General features: G+C 49.0%; 1 protein-coding gene across 1 annotated transcript; it reads left to right on the top strand.

Moving 5' to 3' along the window:
• The first annotated feature begins 3,753 nt into the window (after positions 1–3,753).
• LOC101520130 (cytochrome b-c1 complex subunit Rieske, mitochondrial) lies at positions 3,754–9,508 on the top strand. The gene is made up of 2 exons (XM_004594996.3): positions 3,754–4,065; positions 8,635–9,508. The coding sequence occupies exons 1-2, from the start codon at positions 3,852–3,854 to the stop codon at positions 9,243–9,245; spliced, it is 825 nt and encodes a 274-aa protein (XP_004595053.2). The 5' UTR covers positions 3,754–3,851; the 3' UTR covers positions 9,246–9,508.
• Positions 9,509–10,039: the final 531 nt, after the last annotated feature.

The raw sequence follows: 10,039 nt of genomic DNA, 5'->3' as shown, positions 1-10,039 counted from the left end.
GCAGCTCTCAAGTGGCTGTCAGTCTTCACGTCTCGCTGCTCAAGCGAAGGACGTGGGCTGAGAGAAGCTGAAGCTGTCACAACGATGGCAGCGGCAAGCCAGGCATTTCCCAGGGTAATGGTGCAGAAACAGGAGCAGGCGTGGGCCCTGGCACCAGGTGAGCGCGAGCGGCCGAGGGGGTCCCCAAGGTAGGACCACAGCTGACCCCCTGGCCTTGCTGCCTATATGGGATCATAGAGTGAAGTTGTGAGGCAAACCACTGGAGGAGACCAGCTGCGTTCTTAGAACATGCTTCTCTTCCCCACCCAATACATACATGCACGGTTCAGATAGAAGCATCAAGGTTATTGAGAACCGAGGCATTTCAGGAAACAGCTCACATACGTGGAGAAGAGAGAAGGGAGCAGAGAGGGATCCTAGTTTGGCACCAGATCAAGCTTGTAGGTGGACCTGTGTGGCCCTGAGGTCCCACAGAGGTTTCAGTGCACAGGCAGGTAATGTGAGTGAATGAGGTAGGTCCCATGCCGAGGAGTGAGTGCCGACCCTGGCCAACAGCTCGTCACAGTTTCTAGAACACAGGTCTAAAATGGGCAGACCTTCCAGAAGAAACGGTGTGTGTGTGTTACAGTTCTGGGGGCCAGAAGACTGGAGGTTTGAGGGCAGATGCTACGCTGTTGCCTTTCCCTGCTTCCCTGGAGCTAGCCCCTCTGTCCTCCCTGGCCCTCAGATTACCTAGGCCAGCACGGACGAGCCAGGATAATCCCCTAGCGCAGGATCCTTTATTCTCTCTGTAAAGCCCTCTGCCACATAAGGGAACACTATCTCAGGTCTCAGGGATTAAGACATAGATATCTGTGGAGGATGTGCTGAAGGGGGGAGGGGACATACTAGTCCTTCCTTTGAAGCATGCTTGTGAGAATGCTTGTTACCGTTTGTAAATGCTCACGAACAATTCTGAGCCTACAGCATTGTTTACGCCATGGGTCTCTACGTGAAACCGAGGGAGAGGGGACTGACCTGGGTCTCCTGTCTATGACTTGTCACCCCTGATTTAAAATAATCAGCTTTGTTGAGAGGAAGGCTTTGTGTCAGTCCTGCTGCACTTCGCTTTTCAGGCTTCTTGGGACTTGAGAGGTTTCCCACACATGGAGGTTCCGGGGGCCCCTGGCTATTTCCCTATGATTATAAAAGTAACAAGCATGTATTAAGCCCTTGCTGTGTACCAAGCACAGCACCAAGTATTTCACAGACATTATTTCTTTTCATCCACATGGCATTTGTGTTTTTCCCCTGTTTTGTACAGATGAGGAAGCTGAGGGCTGAAGTTGCTCCCAATCCCACAGCTAGGAAGGGGCAGAGCCCATGTCCTGACCAGGCTGTCATTCTCCAGAGCCCTGGGCAGCACTCCAGGAAAGAACACGCTGCTGCAGGAAAGCTGGAAGCCCTCCAGGTAAAGCCAGACTGCCAAGAGGAATCCATGTCAAGCAGTCTAGGTTCCCATATGCCTTCTACGAAAGGATGGGTACTGAGCTATGCAGTCACCTTTCTCCCGTGATAGCTCTGCACTAGAGCCCAGAACAAATGGGTTATCACGTCCATCGATGATGCACATTGAGTAGGATATTTGTCTTCTCTGAGCCTTAGCGTCTTTCAGAAAATGGTGCTGCTATCATTACTATGATAAACATTTAGTTAGCATCACTGTGTGCCAGGCACGGTTCTACACACTTCACAACATGTTCCTCCATTTAATCCTTAAATCTCTTCCAGGTAGATACTGTTATCCACGTTTTATAGAAGAAAGAGGCAGATCGAGAGGTTATATAACTTGCGTAGGACATAGCTAGGGGCGTGGCTGGACTGGACCTGAATTCAGTGTGTAGGTAGCAGCTTCTACTCTGTGCAGCCCAGGTGTGAGGGCCCGCGAAGGCTCGCTCCTTCTTCCGCGTCACAGAGCTACTGTGAATACAGTGAGCCGTTTTACGGCGTGTGGGAGCTGTCTGAAGTGCCTGCTTTTGTCCTCAGTGCTGTTGCAGTGGGGGTGGGAATAAGCTCAGTGCCCACAGGACTCCTGGGAAGCAGCTTCCACAGCAGGGCCTTGCGGATGGCCAGGGGAAGTGCAGGGCAAGTGGCCAGGGTGGACCTAGAGAGATCAGAAGTCAGTCAGCTGGGATCCAAGGTGTTAAAACAGGCAGCCTTTCAACTGAAAATACTACCTGGAAGCCCAATGGACACATAGGTCGGCAAAAGCTGCCTCCATCACAGCGCCCGCACCCAGCACATTGCAGAGAAACCTATATCCGCTTACCACCGACCTGCCAAATGTGTGCATGGCTTCTGTTAACTAGGCTGGGCAGCAGCAGGTCCCAGCCAAGCTCTTCGCAATCTCGCATGTGTCCATCTACAGCCCCAAACCAGTCAGAATCATGAACCACTCAAACCCTAGTATCATCTTGTTAGGGGTTTCCCTAGCCTGCATACAAAAGCTCAAGTAACCCACAGGGCACCTGCTCAGTGGTGATAGCAATCACTCTAAGAGCTTACGTGCACAAGCCAATCCTGAACTGGCAGTGAAGTGAGGTGCTAGGTGCAAACAGAAGTGACGTGTGCAGAGGAGCATGTGCCCAACCCTGTAAGAGACTGTGCACTCCCCTCAGGGACCTGGTGCTCTCTCTCCTACTCCCCAAGGTAAGGCCTGGGTGGGGAACATCCCTTTCTTAACATGTTAACCCTTTTTGATATAAATAAATGAAAAATCAACTTAATCTCACTACACCAATAAAAAACCAGTATGGAGAGAAAAACGGATACTGTGACAAAATATAACTGAATTCCCTTGAGATTTAGTTGTCTGCTAAAAGCTCAGAACTGAGGAACTATTCCGTGTAAAGGGCGGCTAGCAAGTGTAGACAGTATTAGCACGAAACTGCATGTCTCACCCGGTCTTTGGGAATGCAAAGTGAACAGATGACAGAAAGTGATTCAGAGACCAAGTCTTCACTCCCCCCAAATCTCACTGGGGAAACTGGCCTTGGGGAAGCGCAGACCCCGGAGGCTGGCCTAACCGGCCTACAGCAAAGAGTCCAAGGTCTCCTAACCGGTAAACTGTCAATGATAACCTTTGTTGGTTCACAGCGTGATTACAAACCAAAGAATGCAGGTAAAGCACTAGATCCCCCTGAAGTAGATGCCCATAAATGATTATCATCCTCACTATTGTTAAGCTTTGTTCACAGGTCCCTGGCCCTTTTAAGACGGGGAGGGAACTACTACCCGCATTTCAGCTATTTATAACTTGTTTTTCTGCAATTGTTCTGTATGACACTTCGGCCTTAAAGACCTCAAAATTGCCCCCACGGGTCATTCTCCGACCGCCTGGCCCCAAGTCTGGCGAGCAAACAACCACTCCAGCACAAACCAGACAACACAGACGGACGGTCTGTCCCGCCCCCAGGACAGACCTACCACGGAGGACACGAAGGGCGGCAAGCTCCGCCCTCTCCCTCTGCCCCGCCCTCAGGAAGATGACGTCAGAACGGACATGAAGGACGGCAAGCTCCGCCCCTCCCCCAGCACAGAACAGGACACAAAGGCGGACAGAAAGGGCAGGAAGCTCCGCCCCCCTCTGCCCCGCCCCCAGGATAGACCGACGACTGCGAAAAGGGCGGCAAGCTCCGCCCCCTCCCCTTTGCCCCGCCTCCGGGGCTACACTCCTCTAACGGGTCCCCCGCCCGGAAGGAATCCAGTCGGGCCGGCGCGCTGACGTCACAGGTCCTGCGCCTGGCTCGCGCCTGCGCGGCGGGCGGAAGGTCGTCTCTGTGACCGGCTTGGCGGTTGAAACTACTGTCGCCATGTTGTCTGTCGCTGCCCGCTCCGGTCCCTTCGCGCCGGTCCTGTCGGCCACGTCCCTCGGGGTGGCGGGCGCGCTGCGGCCCCTGGTGCAGGCCGCGGTGCCCGCCACCCCGGAACCGCCCGTGCTGGACGTGAAGCGACCCTTCCTGTGCCGGGAGTCGCTGAGTGGCCAGGCCGCGGCCCGGCCTTTGGTCGTCTCCGTAGGTCTTAATGGTGAGCCGGGCGGAGGAGCTCCCTTCAGTCCTGGGCCAGAACGCGGTCGAGCGGAGTGCGGGTGGTTGCGGGACCTCTCGGGGAGGATCGGGCGCTCTTGGGCCGGCCCCTGCGCCCTCGGCCAGCTCCCTCTGCCAGGTCCGATGCGCCCTCGCCCAGCCCTCCCTCCTCTGTGTCGGGTGCCCCTGCGTCCTCCTCCAGCCCTCCTCTGTACCGGGTGCCACTGTGCCCTCGGCCAGCCCTCCTCTGTACCGGGTGCCCCTGCGTCCTCGGCCAGCCCTCCTCTGTACCGGGTGCCACTGTGCCCTCGGCCAGCCCTCCCTCCCCTGTGCCGGGTGCCCCTGCGTCCTCGGCCAGCCCTCCCCTGTGCCGGGTGCTCCTGCGCCCTCGGCTAACCTCACCTGTGCCGGGTGCCAGTGTGGCGCTCAGCTCCAGGATGCTCCCGCCCTGGGGTCCCAGGCCTGGGAATCCATTCCTGGTGGGCAACCTGGGTTCTCCCGCACAGACCAGACCTGTGCCTCTATGGTTAATTCGGGCTTCTCGAAATCCGATTGCTGCCCCAGGGGCTGGCAGCGATGTTGATTACAAGTCCTTTGACTTCCAGCAAGCTTTCTGTAAACTGTTTTTTCCTACCCTGAGAAGTGGATTGGTGGTTATATAAATGTCATAGGTTTGCAGTGCAGCTTAGATGGAAGTGTTCTGTGTAAAGCTCTTGGCGCCCTCCAGGCACTAAATAAATGAAAGGAGGCGTGGCCTGTCGTTTGTATTTGAGAAGTTGTCCACCCCAACTCTGTAGATAGCCTTTCCCATCACCTCCCTGTACTGAAGCAGTGACAGCCTCAAGCTCAGCAGCCCAGGAGTGTTAGCAGTGTTTTCAGGCACCTGAGCAAGGGTTCGCAAAACCTAAACCTCAGGAAGAGGCAGGGGTTGGTGATGTTCCCATTTTACAGATACGAGGACAAACCACAAGGGATGAAGTGACTGGCCAAGGCTATGCAGTGTGGGCATGGTGGAATAGGATGCTCCAAGACCAGTTGTCTTACTCCGGGGCTCTTGCCAAGAGTGTATTTCACGCCCTGTTGGCAGATTCCAGATTCTGTGCCTGGGCTTCCGTTTCCCTCCATGTTGGAGACGGTGAACAGAGGCCTGCATGCTGATGTGTAATTTTGAACAAACTGCGAAGAGAGAAAGGTGTCTTCAGATGTGGCTGGCATCTGGGCTCATTTGCTGCGTGGGAAGAATTGGTCCTGTACTCTGTTTTGACTGTCCCTGTTGCTTAGAGTCCTCACTGGACCGCGTGTCTCAGTGTTGCCATACTGGCTGCTTGAGTTTGTGACCCCGTCCCTACGTGCCTGCCGAGTTTCCTTGCTCTCTGCCCCCTGCTTTTATTTATTTACCCTATATTTTGCGCTCTCAGTGATCTTCCTGCTGATTTTCACATGTCCAAGTCTCATCTGTCCTTTCAGCCTCATTTCAGGTTCATGTCAATCACGTTTTATGTTTGCTAATTTCTTTATGTCTTAATAACATATAACATACATATATAACATTTCTCTTGTGTTTATGGGTGATTCTTCAGACCTTGATTTTGGAGGCATTGCCAATGTCTTTGTCTCCACAACCTTGCATTTTACAGTTAATATAAAATATATGTGACAATATTAGACATTTGGGTGGGGAAGCTGTCCAGGGTGGAGAGGGACTAGCCCAGCCTGTTCCAAGTCCTAGAGGTGAGATGTTCATGTGAAGGTGGTCAACATCTTTGGAGTTCATCAGTTGCCCGAAGGGTTTCTAATAAAGGAGACTTATCTGTCCTATGAAACTGTTCTTCCTAAAATAGGCAGATGGAGTAGAGCCAGAGGCAAAATTATTTCTGTTTTTTCCGTGTGATCATGCCTTCAGCTTGTACCTTCAGTTATATAAAGTCTGTGTTGGTGGTTTATGGAAGATAAGCAGTGATGATATGTGAGGAGTTGGATCAGGAGAAGGTATTTGGCTTGCGGAGGGTAATTGAACTGTGTAATGTAGATTTCCCAGGTACATTAGCTAACCTCAAAGCCGAAAGGACGGGGCAGTGCAGGTTAAGCTGCGGCTACATCCATGAGAGTGGCAGTTCAAGTCAGCTATGAAAAAGAACTAATGTGGATGCTATAAATAATTTAGAGAATGGTTTTTGCACATGGTGATTTGATTTCTTAAAGGATTTTTGGTGGTGTGGCTCCTGCAAGAGAAGAGTAGGACAGCTGTGTTTTGTGGGCCACAAGGTCTGAGTGGGAATGGCAAGACCTTTTTATTTAGTGTTGTAATACCTTTTCTCCCTTGGGGTCAGTGGTTGTGGATATGTTTTTTATGTAGAAGAATACATTTTGGTACTGTCATCTCTTTTGTGTACTCCAAAGCAAAACTGGGGGAAATGATGCTTGCTTGTTCACTAGAGTAGCACATGATGCAGTGTTACTTGGATTCCAGTCAGTTGTGAATGCTATGTTGCCACTTATGTCCTGGCCTCCTCCAAAATAGGATTGAGTTAGTCTGAAAAGAACATCAAGTGATTTTTTAAAAAAAAATTTAATATTTATTTTATTGTTGTTGGAAAGTCAGATGGAAAGTTTTTCCATTTGTTGATTCACTCCCTAAGCAGCCACGATGGCTAAAGCTGAGCCAGTGTGAAGCTAGGAGCCCAGAACCTCTTCTGGGACTCCCCCACAGGTTCAGGGTCCCAAGGCTTTGAGCCATCCTTGACTGCTTTCCCAAGCCACCAGCAGGGAGCTGGATGGAAAGTGGGGCTGCCGGGATTAGAACCAGTGCCCGTATGGAATCCTGGTGCATGTGAGGCAAGGACTTTAGCCACTAGGCTACAACGCTAGGCCCCATCAAATGATTTTTAATGTGGGTTTCATAATTGTGTGTGAATACTTGTGGCTTGTGTAAAGTTGCTGGTCTAGGAAGCGCTGTGCAGAGTAGTTGCGTTGTTCTATAATGTCATGTTTGACAACTTGAGGGAGTGTGTTAGGATGAGACATAGCAGTATCCATGTACGAATACATAATTTGCAGGAAAAAAAATTAGAAGCGTGCCAATAAGTTATTTTGGCTTGAATTTAAAAGTGCGTCAGAAAAAAGGACATCTTTTTGCTGTTTTAAGACCAAGTGACTTATTCCTAAAGAATCCCATGCAGACAAGGTTGGCTTTGATTAGGTGGAAGCATTGGGCCTATTTTGTGGCACGTAGTAGAAATGTCCCAGTGAGGGCCCCATAACGGTGAGAAAGATCATGTCCCAGAGAATCAAGGTGGTGGAATAGGGGGATGTACAGTAACTGTGTGATGGAAACTGTCATATCCAGTTGTAAGGATACAATGTAGTGTGCATCTCTACTTCCAAAGATGGCCTCCCAATGAAACTGTGTACTATATCTTGACAATAGGATGCTGGACTCTCTGCCATTGTCCATGCCTGCAGTGATGGACATACGACTGTGTATGAAGTACTATACTATAGTAAGTGAGGAGAGAGGGGATAAGGAAAATCACAGGACCTGTGGAACTGTATCATAAATTGGTATTAATAAAAAGAAGTAAAATAAAATAGCTAAGTAAAATTCTAAAAGAAGATCATTCCTACTCTTACAGAAGCCATCACCTTCACTGAGGAAAGGGCTGTGTGAACATTTTACACCAGCTTCTGCCCTGCCTTACTAAATTGGAATAATTGATTCTTTTTTTTTTTTTAAGATTTATCTATTTTTATTAGAAAGTCAGATATACAGAGAGGAGAGGAGAGACAGAGGAAGATCTTCCGTCCACTAATACACTTCCCAAGTGGTCACAACGGCCAGAGCTGAGCCGATCCTAAGCCAGGAGCCCGGAGTCTCTTCCAGGTCTCCCATACAGGTGCAGGGTCCCAAGGCTTTGGGCCATCCTCGAGTGCTTTCCCAGGCCACAAGCAGGGAGCTGGATGGGAAGTGGGGCAGCCAGAATTAGAACCAGCACCCATACAGGAGCCCAGTGCACTCAAGGCAAGGACTTTAGCCGCTAGGCGATGGCGCTGGGCCCAAATAATTTGTTCTTTTGTAGAGTCCATTTTAGTTAGTGCCTATTCTGTAAACATGTTCTTGTCTGCGTATTAATAGTTTCACTTGAAACTAAAGTAAGACTAGTTATATGCTTAAGTTTTCTGCTACTAAAGTTAGACCAACACATTACATTTAGCATGTCCATGCTAAATTTTTAGCAGTTCTTTCAAAATGTGTTTAGATAGCAGTTTTAGACGTTTTAAGCTCAATATTGGTTAAAATGCCGTATTGGTTACCCTGGATAAGTTGGGGAGGGGCGGTCTGTTGTAATTCAGAAAACATGGGAGGTTTTTGCCATGATTGTTTATGTTGTGATTTCAAATCACTATGAATAGTGATTGACTTCATTTTATTTTTAATTTGACTGTTTTTGAGACTAACAGATGCCATACTTAAGTTCAGGTTTTTTGCTTGTGAATCTGTACAGGCTTATTATTCTGGTTTATCCTTTTCAGGACTTTTGTCTAATTCTTTTTCCACCTTCTGTTTTTGCAGTCCCTGCCTCTGTTCGTTACTCTCATACGGATGTCCGAGTGCCTGACTTCTCTGACTATCGCCGCAATGAAGTGTTAGATAGCACCAAGTCTTCAAAAGACAGCAGCGAGGCTAGAAAGGGTTTCTCGTACTTGGTAACAGCAACAGCTACTGTGGGTGTTGCGTACGCCGCCAAGAATGCCGTCTCCCAGTTTGTTTCCAGCATGAGTGCTTCGGCGGATGTGTTGGCCATGTCGAAAATTGAAATCAAGTTATCTGATATTCCAGAAGGCAAAAACATGGCTTTCAAATGGAGAGGCAAACCCCTGTTTGTGCGCCACAGAACCCAGAAGGAAATTGAGCAGGAAGCAGCAGTCGAAGTGTCCCAGTTGAGGGACCCACAGCATGATTTAGACCGAGTGAAGAAACCTGAATGGGTTATCCTGATAGGTGTCTGCACTCATCTTGGTTGTGTACCCATTGCAAATGCAGGAGATTATGGTGGTTATTACTGCCCTTGCCATGGGTCCCACTATGATGCTTCTGGCAGGATCCGGAAGGGGCCCGCTCCCCTCAACCTTGAAGTTCCTGCCTACGAGTTCACTAGTGATGACTTAGTCGTCGTTGGATAGAGACTTGGACTGGGCTTGTTTTGGTCTTCGCATCATTTTGAAAGAGATGAGAGCAAGTCTTACCTATCACCAGTTGGTTTAGTTGGAATGTTAAGGATGCTAATAATGTATTTGTGAACGTTAATGTGAATTAACCTCAATGTGGAAGTCTTTAAAGCATTCAATTAAAGCCACTGTCAGACATTGTTAAACTCAGTTATAGCCTTGGAAGGTGCAATGTCTTTGATAGCTAATTCTAATTAAAAATTAAAATCTGATATACAAGGTATTTGTGAAGCCTCTAATTTGAGTTTCTAATTTCTTGCACATGTAATTTTCTGTGTTGTGTCTGGGACACAGATTCTACATATGTAATTATTAGGATGAGGTAAAATTAGGTAGATCCCTCCAAGTACTAGAAGGTGTCAGTGGCAGTGAAGGGTATCATAGGATCTAGTTTTCCCTTTTTTCATGGAGCTTCTGGTTATTTTCTCTACCTCCGTGAGTTCTGTGATAATGTTGAAGGTGATCTATGGAACAAGGTGTTGGCTCTGCTGGTGAGGCTCCAGATCTGGCTGATTTCTTGCTGTGTGACAGGTCGGGACATTTTACCTGTCCGTTATGGGGGTAAATTAGTGCTTACTAGAATTCTTTAGTGGTGAATTTCCAAAGTGGGAGCTACTCCCTGCTTCTGATGAGGATATTCACATCCCCAAAGCTGCTGCATCAACAGCATCAAGGTTTAGAAGTGGAGCACCTGAGACAGCACTGGCCTCCGGAAATCACCCTGTCATTTGTTTCTGTGGTGATCACAT

Source organism: Ochotona princeps, chromosome 16, assembly GCF_030435755.1.
Source record: "Ochotona princeps isolate mOchPri1 chromosome 16, mOchPri1.hap1, whole genome shotgun sequence".
Lineage (NCBI taxonomy): Eukaryota > Metazoa > Chordata > Mammalia > Lagomorpha > Ochotonidae > Ochotona > Ochotona princeps.
The sequence above is the reverse complement of the archived record's forward strand: the minus strand, read 5'-3'. Positions and strand labels throughout refer to the sequence as shown.

What these genes read in the sequence shown, in the direction of transcription:
- LOC101520130 (XM_004594996.3), top strand. Translation starts at nt 3,852, where the DNA reads ATGTTGTCTGTCGCTGCCCGCTCCGGTCCCTTCGCGCCGGTCCTGTCG. An exon ending in CGTCTCCGTAGGTCTTAATG is followed by an intron (nt 4,066 to 8,634) that starts GTGAGCCGGGCG and finishes CTGTTTTTGCAG; the next exon opens with TCCCTGCCTCTGTTCGTTAC.